Here is a 20,140-nt window from a genome sequence, read left to right as displayed (position 1 = left end):
CTGAATGAGATGAAGGTGATAATGCCGATGAAATGAGTCCGGGGTCCAACACCGAAAGTTACCCAGCATTTGCTCATATTGGGTTGAGGGAAAACCTCGGAAAAAACCTCAACCAGGTAACTTGTTCTGACCGGGAATCGAACCCAGGCCACCTGGTTTCGCGGCTAGACGCGCTAACCGTTACTCCACAGGTGTGGACGATTAGGTCAATAATCTCAAGTAGAGACTGTCGTCTACCACTGGTATTAGTGTTTAGTTATAGGAATTGATGAGAAGGACATAATTTGTTTTGTGAGGGTATAGCCTATACATTCGCCTGTCCATAGCTGACGAAAGAAATCCTGAAAAGTCCGATGTGTTGAAAATAGGGTAGTAGGCACATGCGGTACCCAGGACCTCCCACTCTCTCCCTCTGCGTCTCACCCCGCAAAGAAACAGCTCAGGAAGTGAGGCACGGGCAGTATATAAATTTCTCAGTGAGGCCTAATTTTTTAACTCTGTCCAAACTGCCTTATATGTAGCTTCGTCTCTCTCCTAACCGTCAGCATGTATACCAACGGGGAAACGTATTGGCGGATGACACCTTGAATAGTGTATGACTGGCCAAATATGTTTGGTACAGTCTTGAATGTACCATATTAGTGAAAAGGACATCGCTTCTTACCAAGTGAGTTAGAGCACAGTCCGTACAGTAAATCAAAATATGGTTTTCGTCATTGTGCCAGTATCATGGAGGAGAAACCCCTCTGGATGTGGTCCTATTGTCACATCATAAGGAATTGTAATGTCTACTTTCCGGAATGTACATGGCAAAGTGGGATACTACTTCCTATTTTGGTGTTGGTTGGTAGTACATAACAGAAGTTTCTTTCGGCAATTTCATTCTTCTTCTCCAGCTCCATGTACTATTCCAGCTCTATATACAGATGGCTACTCAGAAGAGGAGACGATACTAAGGGATATGCTACTGGAGCTAAATGATAGCTATCAGCTGTATGGGATGAAGATAAATGCAAATAAGACAAAGACTATGGTAATAGGGAGAAAAATAAAAAAGGTAAACTTGAAAATTTTAAATGAGGCAGTAGAGCAAGTGAACAGCTTCAAATACTTGGGATGTACTATAAGCAGTAACATGAGCTGCAGCCAGGAAGTCAAAAGGAGATAGCAATGGCAACGGAAGCTTTTAATAGAAAAAAGGAGCATTTTCTGCAGACCTCTGGAAAAATAACTAAGAAAGAAACTAGTGAAGTGCTTTCTGTGGAGTACAGCATTGTATGGGGCAGAAACATGGACATTACGACGAAATGAAGAGAAATGAATAGAAGCATTTGAAATGTGGATATGGAGAAGAATGGAGCATGTGAAGTTGACAGACAGAATAAGAAATGAAGTTGTGTTGGAAAGAGTGAGTGAAGAAAGAATGATGCTGAAACTGATCAGAAAGATAAAAAGGAATTGGTTGGGTCACTAGCTGAGAAGAAACTGCCTATTGAGAGATGCACTGCACTGGAAGGAATGGTGAACGGGAGAAGAGTTCAGGGCAAAAGAAGATATCAGATGATAGACGACATTAAGATAAGTGGATCATATGAGGAAACTAAGAGGACGGCAGGAAATAGGAAAGATTGGAGAATGTTGGGTTTGCAGTGAAAGACCTGGTCATGGGCAGAATATGTATGTATGTGTGTGTGTGTGTGTGTGTGTGTGTGTGTATGTATGTATGTATGTATGTATGTATGTATGTATGTATGTATGTATGTATGTATGTATGTATGTATGTATGTATGTATGTATTGTCGGGTCATTGGATCTGTGCCCCTTCAGCATTGTCGTCGTTCTTGGAAAAAGTTAACGCCTGTGCTCACTCCATTCCACCCGCTTTCCTCCCACCACGTTAAACAGCAGGCCAAGAACTTTGCCGAATAGGGATGTTGTCAAACTTCCGTCAAACTGTGTCATAAATAGCAGGTCAATCCATGCTACAATATCATTTCTTTCAATCAAAATACATCTTGTATTTCTACATTTTTAAACCTAAATCCCATGTCTCAAATCACTTTCCGTAGCATTTCTCTCCAACCTTGGAAATTATTGTTTCTCTCGCAACTTCAGTAATTTCTTCAATGCTGGAAATTCTTTCTGCACTGTATAAAATTCTTGCATCTTTCTTCTTAAAATACATTGGTTCATATCACCTATAAGAATTAAAGGTTCCCTTGGTCTGTTCTTCCCTGGTGAGTCTAGCTTTACATCTGCACAGACTCCCTCTCTTCTGAAGTTCTTAATTAATACGTACTCAATTGAAATAAAATAAGCCTCACCTATGATCGCAGCTGCTCTTTTCGTTCCCTGATTTATAGGAAACAGACACTGACCTGTTTGTTTCTCTTCATCGCAAAATTCTATTACGGACTTGCTTAATAATATTTCTTTCACCACTTCGTGCTACAGTGTTCATGTTGAGTTGACAACACTGGACTGCAAGTGCAAATAAACTGTCCCGCAAGAAGGCTAAAAATTGTGAATAGTGGGGGAGGGAAAGGGAGAGAGATAGAGAAGAGAGAGATAGCAATGCAGGGAGAGAAATGAATTACCGAGGGTGAGAAGGAATTAGGGTTCAGTTCGCATATCTTACGGGGGCAGAGATCCGATGGTCCGACAATATGTAAGGATGCTCTAGTGCCTTGAATTTGATACCTCGTAGAACTTCAAGCACTGCTATATCACTGACATTGATGTCACATGTGCGAGGTCTAGTGGATAGAACAGTGATGCTGTTGTTGATGTAGTTTGTTGTATTGGAATCAGAGCATATGCCATGCTTTTCGCATCACCAGTACTTTCGAGTGTTCTACTTATTGTTTCCGTGGGAGCAATACTATTTGCTTTCATGCTCCAACATGTCATTTTCCCTGCCTGACGAAACAATTCGCGTCCCCACGTTGTTTGTAGGGAATCTGCCAAATTGACATGGAGAAATTTTACTGCTACCATAGAAATGGATTATAATTACGCTACAACAATAGGAACATGATTATGGCAATGTTATTGGGCAAAAAAATACTGTATGAGGAAAAAAACGTGGACAGAATGGTGTAGGTTAGAATATGCTATGGACAGAAATTGCTGTGGGCGAAATGACTGGGGGCCAAAAATCCGGGGTTAAATTGAACATAAGCAAAACATGGTGGGCAAAAACTGTACCATGAAGATTACATAGCCTATATTTTCTCATAATAAGTTCGTGTTTCGTAACAATTCTGTTCTTTTATAATGTTGTGAATGATATTAATGTTCACACTTCATTTATTTCTTGAACCACCTGTACAATTAATGACATACATAGGTCAAGTCGCCTGAAAGAAGAAGATGCATTTCCTTTATTTTATTTCTTTAATGCAAATAAATAAGCATTCTTTATAATCCCATAAGATATTCGACTTTACTTACAAATTAAACTATTTAAATACATCATCTAATTAATTCTGCAGATGTTTCCATAATACACCTTCCATAGATCTACAGTATGTTTTATCTCCTAATATTACTTTGTTCTTTTTTTTATGCAAATATTTAATTAAAATTAACATAAATATGAGAAGCAAAGGCTTTATTTAGCAGGGACAGAGGGAGACACTGCTCTCCCCGAGTTCAAGATTAAAAAAAAGAAAATTGAATATAATCTTCATCATGTTTGGATTGTAAAGTTTCTTTCCACCCATAAGCAGTGCTGACTAAGATCAGACGCTATGGACAGTACTCTATAACAGAGTCGCCAGTATGAAAGGATAATTCCGAGCCTTTGGCGTGAGACGAACTCGATAGCTCAGTGGTAGAGCGCCTGACTGGAGAACAGGAAGTTGCAGGATCGATTCCCGCTCGAGGTTGTGAAATTTTTTTTTCATACCATGGCATGATTGTGACTGTAATAGTATTTAATTCATTAAAATTGAATAGTTCTACTAAAGAAAAAAATGTGAGAAGCAATACCTCTTGCTAATGGTGGATACACTGTTCAGCCTGTCCCTGCACCTCTTTCTACTATACTGCTTGCTAGTAGTAAAGTCTGTACTTTTAATATCAAAATATTCCGCTTTTATAAACGGCTAAGAAATAAATGACAAGCTAGTTAAGGACTTTGTTTAAATGGAAACTAGACATTACCCTTTGCTATTTTAGTGGTTATCTATTGTAAATAAAAGTACAATTTTTCTCAATTTAAATTAAATCACTGATTAACCCTGTAACTTCTTTAATGTGTTAATACGAGAATTTATCTGGCTGACCAGTTTTCATTGTCTGAAGCCCAACCAAAAAGCAGAAACTTCACACTCTATCTCAGTGATGTCAAAGCAAGCGCATTTTTCTGACCTTGACGTCGAGCGGGGACAGCAAGCGCTAAGTATGGAAAGAGGAAGGGTTGTGTATATGAATAAGCAACCTGTTGGATTAAGAAAACAGTGGTGCACAAACTTCAAACGGAACGTTAAATTTTATGTCGTTATTTTTATATGGCTTCTTTCTGTTTAATATTATCTATATTGTCTGTAAAACAAAAGTACTAACACTGATTTCTTAATATTGCACTTGTGTTTTAAATCTTAATAACATAAGAGAGAGTTAAGAAGGAATATTCACTTAAATTCCATAGTAGTATAATATTATACTGTATTAAGTGGATGAAATACATCATTCATAAAGAAAGTGATATTCCAAAGAAAGAGATTGAGTATGACATGGTAAGTTGGAATTTATATTGATGGTATCTTTAGCCTTATAAAAGTAATCAATAAACTAATCAAAACAATATTACAGTACAAAGCAAAGTTACCTAGGTACTGTATCTGTTTTAAGTGTAACTAATATTACATAACAAAACTCTTATCACATTATGCTTTTAAGGTGATATTTGTGAGCAACTTCCTATCATCAGAATATTAAATTATTTTCTCGAAATCTGCTGAAGCTGACATTTTTACAACACATGGAACGTATCTTTTGCTTATGATGTAACAGTAGTTGCTTTGTTAATTCATTTCCTTACAAACAATTTCCATGCGAATATTTTCAAAATTTTCAATACCCTATCTTCAGTAATACGTATATACGGTATATTAGATTTACGAAAACATTCTGTAAGGCTACTAAATAAATAGGCCAATACCTGAAAATTTCACTTTTCTATACAAAAAGTTGAGAAAATATTTCTTTTGAATAAAAAAATCAAACTTGTGAAAAATGAACATTAAAATTAAAACTTACATTCTTATAATGCACTTATACTTCTCAGGCAAATCTAAAAATGAACATGGATACAGTTTTAATAAGTTCTCTTCCCTTTATCTATTGAATCAGTGCTGGCCATCCCTGAATATAGCTCGACCAAGCGGCATATACCACCTCTTTCGTCTGTCTCTTTCCTTTCCGCCATAAAGCGCTCAGGCTCTCCTGAGCTCTAAAGCGCGCGCTTGCTCCTCTGGACATCAATTGACATGCCTGCTCTAGAACAATATGAAATTTACAAAACACCTACAATACATCCCAAACACTCAACTGAATTTCAAAACACACGCCCTTTTTGACACAATCATGAACACACCCCACGACAACAGGAAACCAGAAGATAGCACTGGACCTCACTAGGCTTCGGACAATGATGGACACCACGTCGAAACTAGTCAGCCAGGTACTTTTTAAAATATTAACACAGTAAATCAGTTGTAACATCAATCAGTGATTATACAAGTGTTAAAAGAGTGTATCCAAGAATGAAGAAATATTAAGATTCCATAATAAGTTTTCTCTAGGAGAGAATATCCTTTTTAATACACATATTTAGAACATTTCGAATATTTGGATCTGAACTTCAAATATAAATTTGTCACTAGCAATAAATAAGAAATAGTTGATTATTAATTCTTACCACAATCTCATGTTGAAATTTATCAATACTAAAGAATTCACCTTCGTTGCCACCAACAATAAAATAACACACTTGTGAGGGTGGGTCATCCAACTCATCGACTTCATCTCTATCCACTGTATCAATGAGTTTCCTTCTCTCCTGTCCAGGCTCTGAATGTTCTGCAAGAAAGATACCATATTTAATTATCGTAAATTTTAATTATTTATAATGAGTGAAGAAAAAATAATGCTGAAACTGATCACGAGGAGAGTCACTGGCTAAGAAGAAACTGCCTACTGAAAGATGCAGTGAAAGTATAGACAGCGGAAAAAATTTGGGGCAGAATAACATACCAGAGGATAGACAACATTAAGATACAAATCAAGCTTTCAGGTATAACTCCCTGTAAAGTTGATTTGAATAATTTCGAGGGAAAAATTGTTCCAGGGCCGGGTATCGAACCTGGGACCTTTGGTCAAACGTACCAATGCTCTACCAACTGAGCTACCCGGGAACTGTACCAGACACCGATCCAATTTTTCCCTCTATATCCACAGACCTCAAAGTGGGCTGACAACCAACAAGCAACCAACATTATGTGCACACTAACTCTGTATGACTTAAATTGTGGTTTTCTGTTAATGAACAGTGACGTGTATTATGCAAATCAAGCTTTCAGGTATAACTCCCTGTAAAGTTGATTTGAATAATTTCGAGGGAAAAATTGTTCCGGGGCCAGGTATCGAACCCAGGACCTTTGGTTAAATGTACCAACGCTCTACCACACAATGTTGGTTGCTAGACGGTTGTCAGCCCACTTTGAGGTCTGTGGATATAGAGGGAAAAATTGGATCGGTGTCTGGTAGAGTTCCCGGGTAGCTCAGTTGGTAGAGTGTTGGTACGTTTAACCAAAGGTCCCGGGTTCAATACCCGGCCCCGGAACAATTTTTCCCTCGAAATTATTCAACATTAAGATACATGGATTATATGCGGAGACGAAAATGCAGACAGAAAAGAGGGAAGATTGGAGAATACTGGGTTTCCAGTGAAGGACCTGCCCTTGGTCAGAAAAATATGAATGAATGAACATTTCAATAGATTAAGAAATATAGAGTATGTCAAAATTATGTTCGCATTTAAATGAGAAGAACATTTACCAAAGTCTAAAAAAAATATCTGACTCAAAAACTTTTTTCATTTATTGTAAAGTCTCAACCTGTAGTTCATTTTTATCAGCATACAATTGGCAATGATCAAAAGTAGCATTTAATGCCCTGTCACAATTCTCTGGGGATAGATGTTACTACATTATTCTTTCCTCTCGTGCTGTACACTCTCTCTTTCACCATATCTCATAATTAAAAGCCACAGGGATTAGATCAGAGGAATAGGAAGGCCATTGTAAAGGTCTACTTCTTGCCATCAATCTTTCTGGAAATGTAGCGAGCAAAACGCACAACTGTACCATTTTGCTGCAAATAGCTCACATAGCATATTTTCAATGGAAATTCATCAATAGCATAATATGACTGCAACATGTTTAAGATACCTTTCGGAATTCACTGTTGAGGTATCAAAAAGTTAAGTCCATTTACACCAGTAGCAGTAATGGCAATCAGACATTCAACTTTGGTGGGGTCTTGTTGAAATTTGTATTAAAACTTTCTACAGATTATGGTTGGAGATCTAAACACTCCATCAAGCTTGCCACCACTCTTCTTTCTTGTAGGATTAACTTCTCACCAATGACATATGAAGGGTACACGGGAAAAACGATCAAGGTCCAACAAAAATCGAAATGGAGTTAATAATGCCATCTTGTAGTGGAAAGGAAGTACTATGATGTGGTCTAGCTAGTAATAAGAAATAATCGTTCTTGATATTCCACTACGTCAGTTTCTATTAAATACACACATAACAAAGTATTGAGTGCTTAAACTTTAAAAGTCGTTTTTCTCGAAACTTTCTAAAATGGACCTTGATCGTTATTCCCGTGTACCCTTCATATAGGTATTTAAAAAATATAAAAATGAATAAAATATTTATTTTCCATTAGAGTGTTAATATAATTTTGATACTGATTCAAGCTGCAGCACACTATGATTTTCTTATAAAGGAAATTTTCTGTTATCTAGTACTACAAATCAGTGATTATACTCGCTCATCTACATGAATAGTAAAATTCAAAATACAGAAATGAGTTTCATGAGAAGAATAAAAGGCTGCATAAGACTGAACCATTTGATACAAGAACAAAATTACACCTACAGATATTCATTAAGGAGAGAATGTAGGTGTGTTTGGTGACAAAACTCAACATTTCTAACATTATAATCTGGAAAATCCAAGGATGATTAAAAACATTCTTGTCTACTAGTGTGCAAAATTGCATGATTCTACCTTAAATACATTCAGAGAAAAAGGCATATAAAGTGCACCAATTTAACATGGGGGAGATAGGGACCTACCGATACCTACATTCTCCCTTAATTCATAGTTTTCTGCCCAAGTGCAGGTATTTCACTGCAAACCCAGCATTCTCCAATATTTCCTATTTCCTGTCTTCCTCTTTGTCTCCGCATATGATCCATATATCTTAATGGTATCTATCACCTGATTTATAATTCTGCCTCGAACTCTTCTCCAGTTCAGTTCATCATTCCTTCCAGTGCATCCTTCAGTAGGCAGTTTCTTCTCAGCTAGTGACCCAACCAATTCTTTTTTCTCTTCCTGATCAGTTTCAGCAGCAATGTTTCCAGCACAGCTTCATTTCTTATTATGTCTGTCCACTTCACATGCTCTATTCTTCTCTTCTTCATATCCACATTTCAAATGGTTTAGTCACTTCTCTTCACTTCGTCGTAATATCCATGTTCCTGGCCCATACAATGTCACATTCCACGCAAAGCACTTCACTAGTCTCTTTCTTAGTTTTTTTTTTTCCAGAAGTTACAGAACGTGCTCCTTTTTCAATTAAAAGTTTCCTTTGCCATTCCTATCCTCCTTTTGACTTCCTGGCAGCAGCTCATGTTACTGCTTATAAGACACCCTAAATATTTAAAGTTACAGATATATTCCGTTATAATAAAATATAAAAAGTTTACAGCAAATGATTGGAACACATAAAAAGAATGGAAGATACAAGATTACCAGAAGTGCATAACAAAATAGCTCGACATAAAGAAAAGAAAGAACTATAGGGAGAGAAAAAATAAATGGAATACCAGTAGTTGTAATACGAAAGTTCATTGTGAAGGCCGAACAGACAAAATAATCTGCGTAAAGATTAACTTTTTTGTCCTATAGAATTTATCTGTTATGGTAACAATTATTTTTAGAGGAGTATTAAGTCTCCCAGTTGAGTGCTCTCCTTATATAATGGCAGTTGACTTAATATAATGTGTCAACATATGTGTCGAACATGGAGTAAGGCCACAAAGGGAAAATCACTAGAAGAGAGGGATTCGATCCAGTGCTGTGGATTGTTCGGTGTAGCTCAGTGGTTACAGCACTTGGTACATAGAACCAAAAACCCGGATTCGATCCCTGGCACCAGAGCAAATTTTTCTCCTCTAATAACAAAAGAACAAAATAATGGTGCACTGGAATATTTTAATTTGTAAAATATTTTTTTACCATAATGAGAATAGAATATTGTTTTTACCCTTTAATGACCGACATTTAAATCGTACTGTAATTTCCCCTAACTATGATCCACATTTTTCACATTTTTCTTTGTATATTCAGTACTATTCATCCAAATTAAGTGAAATTTTGGCTTCGGACTCTTGTGTGTATTAAATAAATATTGACATATGTGTTTGAAATTATTTAATTATAAGTGTTAAAGGAATAATAAGCATTGGTACATAGTTGTATTCTGAGTTGCCCAACTATGGTCCACTCATATATTCATGCTCGAAAACATGAATGGATTATAGCTGGAGCTGTAATTATTCGTAAATCAATACATTGAGTTTCTAATTTCAGGGTAGAAACATAATCTAGCACAGAAATATTACAAATAAATGAAAAATACATGAATTCTTTTTATTAGTACACACTGCATAAACACACATAAACAAGTGAAATCTGAAAGTCATTTTCCTGCAATAATGAACAAGTACACTCACTGCCAAAAAAAAAAAAAAAAAAAAACCGGGCCAGCTAAAGTTTCTCTTTTTTTTTTATGAGGTGAAAATCAGAAAACCCATTATGAAATTAAGAAAACATTGCTTTCCAGAAAACAAACTCTATTTTTATTATGACTTGTGTTATTATTTTCAACTCCAAACAATGGATATAAATAAAAGGTGTAAAAACTTACAAATTGTATCAATTTTCTTCCGTTCAACTGATTTTATGGCACCCAGACGTTGCTAATAGCTGGTATTGCCTCCCTGTGACTGTATGACTGCTACCACTTGCCGATTCAACCCTTCGATCAGATTCTGGATGACAGTCTGGTCGATTCTATTTCATTCTTCACTTAGAACATTTTAGAGCTGCTGTAAGCTCCTGTGAGGAGGTAGACGACTTCTAACTCGCTCCCCTAGCATGCCCCACACATGTTCAATAGGATTTATATCAGGACTTCTTGCTGGCCATGTCATCCTATTCAATCCAACGTCGTGAAGGAACTCATCCACGATTCTTGTAGCATGAGGGCGAGCATTGTCATGCATTAACAGCAACTTTTAATCAATAAATGGGGCATATGGTACCACATGTTCAATTTAGAATCTTTTCGATGTATCTTGGAGCAGTCAAAGCACCTCCATTAATGAAAACAAGTTCTGTGCGAGCTTCATACGAAATGCCACCCCATACCATTACTGATCCACCTTGGAAACTGACACGTGAACTGAAGGTGCATGGAGAAAAACGTTCTCCTTCTCCTCTCCACATTCTTTCATGTCCACCTGTAAACTAAATCTCGATTCATCTGTGAAGAGCACTCGTCGCCACTTCCTCAGGTTCCAATTAGAATGATTGTGAGCAAAACATAATCATTCAACTTGATGTTGCTGGAGCCATTCTGTGCCTTTGGCTGGTCTTCTGGATTTCAGCCCACATTCATCCAGACGTCTTCTTACACTTCTCTCACTCACGTTAACTTATCTTATTTCCTGGAGGCTATTCTGGTCTCAACAGCTGTGGAATGGCGATCTCTTAATGTGTTTAGGACAATAAAATGGTCGTCACGAGCCAAAGTTACTCGTTTTCTCCCTGAAGCAGGTCTCCTGGGATAACTTCCTATCTCTCTAAAGCAATGGTACACCTGTTGTACGGTTGATCGAGGAATCCCAAGAACTGCAACCACATAACAGTGACTATTCCCATCTTCTATCAATGCAACCACTTTTGCTGAATTGGTAGGACTTAGCGACATTTGTATACAATGAAGTACTCCAATACTGCCTCAAAAGAGCTTACTAGTCTGTACACTTCTTCAGTTCAGCTTGAAATGAGTCTGAGAAGTATAGAAGTATAGACACAATATTGCAAGAAGAACGAATCTTCTTTTCAGATCATTGTTGGCTATTACGTACATTGTTATGTATCACAAAATAAATGAATGACTAAATAAATCTCAGCACACCTACAATTATTTCAAGAATCCTACAATTTTCAAAAGTTTTAAAGAAAATGTAGGTGGCCCAGTTTTTTGCCAGTGAGTTTATATTAAAGAACAAAAGTACGGTATAAAAATAAACTAACACATTCTTATCAAAATAATTATGCACATAAATTTACTGATAATGTTTATTTACCATACTGAGAACTATGTTCAGTAGGCCTATTCCAATCCTTTGAATCTCCACTTCTCTTGTAATTCTGAAATTGAAAATAGATTTCTCTTTTTTGAGACGCATTTGGGGTTTCAATTTGTTTTCTTATGTTTTCCTTTCTATAAAATAAAATGTCTTCCACTTCTCGTCACCTCAGTAATTGCCGCTTCTACCATACATGAAACAACTGCTCCATTGTTTTTCCTTCCAAAACTTTCCCTGGCCACAATTCCTCCTCATAAGTAACTACCACATAACTACGTGCCTTTAGCATTAATTTAACAGATTTTGTCTTCTTTTCCACATCTGACTGACTGTCTGTAAATATGGAGAGAACACTGGAAACAACATAATCTGTATCCAATTCATTTCATCACTCTCATAGTCACTTACAGGGACGGTTGTTTTCCTTCTGCCCTGGAGTTTTCGTTTCATTGGACCATCATTTGTGCTATTACCATTGATGCTGGAACAGCCTGCTTCTTTATTTACTGGACCATAATATTAAATGGTGTTTTAGAATATACTGAGATACCGCATTTGCAGAAGTAAATAATCATATTGATCACATTTTCTTAAAACAAATATCTCAAAATGAAATACAACTATTGGTCCACGAACAGTTGTGGTACATAGTAGAGGACTGACTTCTAGCCATGAGGTTAAACATTTTTCATACAGAGTCCTTAACCTCTGCCAGTCTAATTATTACGTAAAAGTAAACACTATATAGCTAGGTTTAATTGTACAAACAATCATATATCTATAACTTATCAGTTCTACAGAGGAGAGCTTAATAAAACTGACAAACACAAACTGAATGATTTCTTGTCTTCACACATTTAATAGAACGATGCACACTGACCTTGTTAAGCATCCATATCATTGCCACGTGTAATGGTAGATGGAAGCATCTATGGGGAACATCATTTTATCACAGTGGCGCCTTAAATGGCAAACACCGAACTCTTGGGGGACTAAGTAATACATAATGCGTTTTGGACCATAGTTGGGTGCTTGGACCATAGTTATGGGAAATGACGGTAAAAATAGGACCAGTCAGACGGAGTTCCTTTAAACATCCAAAACTCTGTGGTTTATAAATTATGGTAACAAGTTCTGGTTACTCCTTAAGTCTATTAGTAAAGTAACTAGTAACGTCGATTTAAAACTGCACGAACTATTGTCACTGTTTCAGTCTAATAGCAGTCTAATATTTTGGTGTTGGACAATTACATTTCGTACCGGTAACTTAATTGAAATGTATGACTTGAGGCTTTCCAGGCATTTTATGTGGACTCTTCTCGGGTTATCAGCCAGGTGAGCTGGATATTTGCTTCCAAGCTTTCGATGACTAGCTCTGCCATCTCCATAGATGAGAACCCGAGAAGAGTTATTATTAATCGAAATGGTCCTATAAGCAAACCTATTATGTTATTACCGCATCTGATCGAAAATTGGCGCCATCCATAACTTTACTTACTTTCTGAAGGAAGTAATGTTAAATATCTACAACATGACACTTTGTATGACATTGGAAGCAGCCAACGAAGATTAATCACACCATTAGACATCGATAACAGTAGCTAATATTACGTAAGTACTGGTAACAGTGGCGGCTCCTGCTTATTTCTTAAGAGGAGGAAAGAAGTTAACAGCACGAAATGACACCTTCTTGAATGAAACATGCTACAAATTAGCCTACATGCATACATGTAAGACCAGGTAGTGTTGGGGTTGGCCTTCCCTTCTGTATAGCAATAATCTGTTCTTGTAAACTGAGTTTCCTAAATTGTCCAAAATATATTATGTTTTCACTTCCATTCATTGTTGAATAATTGCGCAAATTAACAATTACAAGGAAATTCACAACCTCGTAGCATTTTTCGAGCACACTACAGCATCACATGTGTTGGAAGAGGAGACTATCTACTAACTCGTAACCAGAACCATTTTACGGATATGGAAATGGGAATGGGAAATAATCTGAGGAAAGCGAGAACACTGCACCCACCCACGTGGTCTGTGTTGCCACATGTACATTTTACAAGTTCAGTATCACTTGCTTTGAAGAATGTCAGTTCTTGTATTGTCATACTATCATTATTATTCAAAGTTGCCGGTGGCCGATTAATTTTTTATGTTAAAAATGATGTAGTTTGGAGTACCTACTTTCAGTTTCAATATATTTGTACAAAACTGACAACTTGGCTGTTGCCCTGTCTAGTAAACAATGAATAGAAGTGAATTTCAGGGGCCAACTACGTAGAACTACTTCCTCTTTGTTTTACATAAACCCGACTTTAACTTTCAAATATCCACGAAAGTTTCAAACCATGAATAGTAGCCTATATAAAGTGCAATGAATAATATTTTTGATTTATAATTTTAAAAAAAGTTTACATGGTGTCTTTCATAGCGTTGCGTTAAAACTGTTTTTGTTGTGTCTCCTCCTAGATGTGTTATAGTCCGGTTGAATGCAACATCGTTAGGTGGCAGCGGTAGCGAGTTTGCTGCACAATCAGTCGGTTTCTATTTCCTGCCCATGACTGATTCAGAGGAGGATCTCCTCCCTCTCCGTTCATTTACTTGCTTTAAAACTCTGCTTCTTTCTCTGGCCGCTAGTGCACTGTTGTCTATGTGTGTTAACTGCAGTAGAGGAGGAATGGAGTTCCTTTCCTCTACACAGACAATCTCGCGTCTTTCTCATAGTTTTCTACAGCACATGAGCGCGAGTCGTTTAAAACTCGATCAACCGTGTTTTTCTTATAGCTGTGAACTTAAAAATTATCGAAGCTTCCTCGAATTTCAAGGCACATATTTTATTTGAATAAAATGTGAGGAGGACGTTCCTCCCTTCCCTCCCCCGAGGAACCGCCACTGACTGGTAACTAAAGTTTTTTTTTTTTTTTTTTTCAGTAACTTTTACCTACCTCGAAATGTTTATGATCGAGTTTCAAATGATTAAAATATTACGAAAATTTCAACATCTGACGTCAGTTGCTTAGCAACGACAATGACTTGCGTCACACTATTCTCACATCAGTTACTTAGTAACGGCAATGAGTTATATACACTATTCTGAAGTCACTTGCTTAGCAACATATCATTCAGATGAAAAATGCAGTAATTCCATTTTAAATACTTGTAATCCATGTTGAATCTTTCATACACTACTTTTAACACTTGATTATAGATAACTGATTAAATGGCGATCTTACTCGTGTTAATTATGTAAGCATTTGTGGCTTACATAATTAACATGAGTAAGATCGCCATTTAATCAATTATTTAAATAATTGTAATTACAGATATTCATTCATTCATTCATTCATTCATTCATTCATAGTGTTCTGCCCAAAGACAGGTCTTTCACTGCAAACCCAACATTATCCAGTCTTTCCTATTTTCTGCCTTTCTCTTAATCTCCACATATTACAGATACTGTATACGGTACATTATATATTCAATAAAGAAATAAAGGAAGAATAATCATTAATAATATAACACATAAATGTCAATAAATTTATTTCATTCTCAATCATTTCACAATCCTTATAAGCAGACATCGGATTCTAGGGCAAATGCCTATTTTGTTTCTTTAGGAGAAAAGTAAAAATAATTATTAATATTTGTGTTTCATGGAAATTGAAAGGTATTCAAAGAGTTTTATAGTGCCCTAAAATGCCCTAAAACGGTTATTAGAGCCTAATCTGTTAATATTCGCCTAAAAATGCCTAACTCACTGTAAAGTTTCGCATTTTACTCTTACTTTTTATAATTTATACATGCATTCACTGCGAAATTTAAGGCATTTAAAAAGTGGAAAGTTTGCTTCACACCGGCCATGAAACCATTGATAAAGGAAACAAAATGTTTTGAATCTCACGACACTCGCAATAGATTTCACCGAATTTAACATGTTTGGAGGCATAAATGCCGACAAAGAACCAACCTTAGTTTTGAAGCAGGCAACAATCACAACATGTGCTGCTACCGATTCAGAGATATACTATACTATAAAAATGACTGTTTTCGGTCTGAAACCGATTAGCTGTACTGCCCTTCAGAGTGTCATAAAATCACAATTTTTGGAGAAAGAGTGTTTTTGAAATATTTATGAAAAGTCGTGAAACTGCGAATTAGTAGGGTAAACCGTTACAAAATATTTAAAAGAATGGCCCTCCTAGTGTTAACACTACCAGGAAATGCAACAATAAGTGGAACTTTGTATTTTTGTCCAATTGAATCTCAATAACAACGGTTCATTTGAATGCTCGTTAACAGTTGCTCTTTCCCTCACCTTATTTGTGTTGAGAAGTTTTGAGCGGTAGGACGTTTTCCTGTGAAGTTTAACGCGATAATGCCGAAAAATATAAGTGCAAAATCTACATTGATCCGGCAATGGCTAACAGAATATTCAGAATTCACTTATGATGGAAAAATAATATTCTGCAAGATTTGTAGCAAACAGGTATGTAACAATAGTTGAAATATATAAATTCTATTAATTTTAATGAGTAGGCCTATAATATTTATACATTGACTGAGCTATCCTGAGGTATAGCTCTTTTTAAGACCACTACACTTTAACCTTTTAAATTCCGATAGTTAAAGTATTTGCAGGTCATTAAAATTTTGATTGTTCGAACCCACTAACTTTGTGATAGAAATACGGCAATACAACAATTAGGATTTTATTTTAATTCAGTTTACTTTACATTTTTAGATTTCGCAAGAAAAGAAGTGCCACCTAAAGCAGCATGTGCAAGGAGCGGCTCATAAGGCTAAAGCTCAGCAGAAAAATCAACTGCAACAAACTTTACTGACACAGCCTACTTCATCCAATCTCAGCAGCAATTTCTATGCTGATTTAACCAGAGCGTTTGTTGCTGCTAACATTCCCTGGAATGCAATTGAAAATCCGGTTTTAAGACAGTTTTTCCAAAATACTGCAAACAAAATATCCCATCTGAGTCGACCCTAAGAAAAAATTACTTAGACAGAATATACAATGAAACTTTAGCTTCCATTCGGGAGGATATAGGTGATTCTTACATATGGTTCTCTGTGGATGAAACCTCAGATCCTATGAATAGGTATATAGCAAATATGGTAGTAGGAAAACTCAGGGGCGTATTTTGCGGGCTACCGGGGCTACCGGCGGTAGCCCAAGGAAATTACAAAAGAAAAAGTTTATAATATAACATAATGTAATAATTTTGTATTATTAGTTTTACCATAGTAATTAATATTAAAGTAATTGTTAGATATATTTTGTGTAATAATAGGGTCAGCGGTAGCCCAAACCCTTTAACCAGTATACGCCCCTGGGAAAACTTAGTCCTGATGGACCTTCGATTCCACACCTCGTATGTGTTAAGGAACTTTCGAAAGTGAATAGCCAAGCCATTGCTTATTTTGTAAATAAAGGCCTACAGTCTTTATACTCAGGTAATATAGACGATTCTAAAGTTCTGTTGTTTTGTACTGATGCTGCCTCATACATGGTTGCTGCAGCTCCACTTCTTAAAACATTTTATCCTAACCTCACACATGTAACCTGTCTAGCACATGGCCTTCACAGGGTTTCTGAAACAATCCGGAATGAATTTCCTCTTGTCAATTCGTTTATTTCTAACACAAAAAAATGTTTTTGTAAAGCTCCATCCAGGATTTCAATATTCAGAGAGAACTTTCCAGATATCCCACTCCCACTCCCACCTCAGCCGGTTGTTACACGATGGGGAACCTGGATTCAGTCAGTGGTGTATTATTCTAAGTATTTTAAAGAAGTGGTCACAGTTATTGATAAATTACCTGAAACTGATAGTGCAGCGTGTGTGAAAGCAGTGAAAGATTGTCTGAATGACTCACGAGTGAAAAACGATATTGCCTACATAACATCAAACTTTTCTTTCATACCTGCAAGCATTGAACAATTAGAACGTGAAAAACAATCTCTTTGTAGCCAAATAGCAATAGTAAAGGAAGCTCAAGTGAACATACATTCTGCTTTGGGCGAAACTGGGAAAAAAGTTAAAAATAAGTGGGACTACGTATTAAATAAGAATGTAGGATTTTCATTGTTGGAAAAAGTATCAAGAGTGATATCGGGGGAAAGTGTAAATGTTCCAGTAAGTATTGATGTTTCTATTGTACCTAATTTAAAATTTGCGCCTTTCACATCAGTTTCGGTTGAAAGAAGTTTTTCTGCTTTCAAAATGATTCTCAGTGACAAAAGGCAAAGGTTAACTGTGGAGAATTTAGAAAAAATTCTGGTGGTGTACTGTGCAGATAATTATAATAAAGTCTGAGCATGGAACTGAATTTCAATAACTTAAAATGAGTAATCTTGATATCAATAATCATTATTTCATTAGTTTCAATATATTAAATTTGTGCAGCTCTGTTTATAAATATAATATAGTATTCTTTTTTAATGTTTAAACATACTTTTTTGTGCGTATTTTAGTGTATAACTAAAAATTTCAGTGAAAGAAATAAGTATGATACCTTGATGTGCCTAAAATGCCTATTTTCATTAAAATAGAGCCTAATTTTACAAATTTTGAGCTTATTTTAGGCGCCTAAAACTGCAATTTTTAGTGCCTAAAAATCCGATGTCTACTTATAAGTGAGAACCAATTCGTTATAAATCTAATCATCATAGTAACACCCGACTGAGAATATAAGCGTTTCAAACAATAAAATTATAGGGATCCTATGAATCCCCTGTCACTTTGTTTATTTACTTTTATATAACTTAGTACAATTACATACTGGTATATTTTAGCTTTCATTTTATATATACCATATGAAAAAATCTTGCAATTAATTTTCACCACTTTTTTTTTTTCCATAGATCTTGAAGCTTTAAGATATCAAACAAGTCAAAATTTTACATTACAATTTTTTGACGAGCTGTAGTGAGATGACATTGATTTTACTCAATACAGCATTCCAAATTACACCCGAAATAAGGTAGGTATTACTAATTACCGGTACTAATTACTGTCGAAACTAACCTGTGAAGTTGATGTGGTATTCATCTACCAAGAACTGGGGTTCATAATCGTTCACATTTCTCACATAGACTGTCAGATCCAGATCTGATGATAATGGAGTTGGAATTCCAAGATCATAAGCTTCCACTCGTATCTGGAATAAATTATTTTAGTGTTTTTTTTTTAATAAGTAAATGTAGGGCAAAACTGCACTACCGGTATTTAAAATAATATTGTAAAATTATTAAGCTTTGTTGTGTTACTAGAACACAGACATGATGTCCACATGTTAATGTTCATAAATTATATGTTCACTTTTTATGTTCACGAATTGAGGTTCACTATAAAGAAATCCAAATAATATAATGTCCATAATTACTGAAATCCACAAAAGAAACTAGTAAATATGGGATGTCCAATAGATATTGGTAATATCCATTCTTGAGTAAGGTCAATCCGTCCTTGTCATCCGAGGACGGATTGACCTTTGCTTTACTTTTCGCTGATGATTTAGTTCTCATGGCATCAACTGAAGATCATTTACAATATTCAGTACACAATTTAAATAAGGTCAGTGAAAAATATAACATGGAAATTAATATTGAAAAATCGAAAATCATGTCATTTTGTGGGAAATTCCCTGTACCAAGCAAAATCTGTATGAATAATAAAATAATAGAAAGAGTAAATACCTTCACTTATCTTGGCTATACACTATGACCTTATGATGAAGTAGATATTGCTGAAAAAATATGTAAATATAATAAAACAATGGGGATCATTAATAAAATCATGAAACCCTCACTAGTACAAAGACACACAAGAATAGGCTTGTACAAAACCTTAGCACAGCCAGTATTAAGCTATGGTAGCGAAGCGTGGACTGTGAAGAATAAAGATGTCAGTAGAATAACAGCAAGTGGGATGAGGTTTATGAGAGCAACAGCTGGATATACTCGCTGGGATCATAAAAAAAATGAGGACCTAATGCAAGAACTTCAAATAGAACCCATTATGCAGTTCATCAGCAAATATCAACTTCAGTGGAAGGGTCATCTCGAATGAATGAATCGATGCAGAATTCCAAAAGCACTGCTTCATTACCATCCATATGGCAAATGATCTCTAGGCCGTCCAAAGAAGAGATGGACTGAAAATTCTAGTTTGAGACCGTAACAGGCCACTTGGCCTAATACTTGTTAAGAAGAAGATGATGATGATGATGATGATGATGATGATGATGATGATGATGATGATGATGAGTAAGGTCAATGATAAGAAAAACATTACAATATTAGCATAGCCCTGCATATAAAAATACGTGAAGTAAAAAGAGATTTCCTTTAACGATATTAGCTACATCATCATCATCATCATCATCATCATCATCCAATTCAAGCACTAGACCTAGTGATCTGTTGCGATCTCATGGT

At 35.9% G+C, this 20,140-nt stretch overlaps 1 protein-coding gene across 4 annotated transcripts in view; it reads right to left on the bottom strand.

Moving 5' to 3' along the window:
- Cad88C (cadherin 88C) overlaps nucleotides 1–20,140 on the bottom strand; it is a 488,883-nt gene that overhangs the window by 79,068 nt on the left and 389,675 nt on the right. For all 4 annotated transcript variants that reach the window (XM_069812621.1, XM_069812619.1, XM_069812622.1 and 1 more), the window contains 2 exons: nucleotides 18,729–18,861; nucleotides 5,927–6,087 (listed from right to left, as the gene is read on the bottom strand). In XM_069812621.1, the coding sequence (XP_069668722.1) occupies nucleotides 5,927–6,087; nucleotides 18,729–18,861 (294 nt within the window). The remainder of the gene's footprint in view (nucleotides 1–5,926; nucleotides 6,088–18,728; nucleotides 18,862–20,140) is intronic.

This window comes from Periplaneta americana, chromosome 16 (genome assembly GCF_040183065.1).
Source record: "Periplaneta americana isolate PAMFEO1 chromosome 16, P.americana_PAMFEO1_priV1, whole genome shotgun sequence".
Taxonomy (NCBI): Eukaryota; Metazoa; Arthropoda; class Insecta; order Blattodea; family Blattidae; genus Periplaneta; species Periplaneta americana.
Note: the sequence above shows the minus strand (reverse complement) of the source record. Positions and strands in the feature narration are given on the sequence as shown.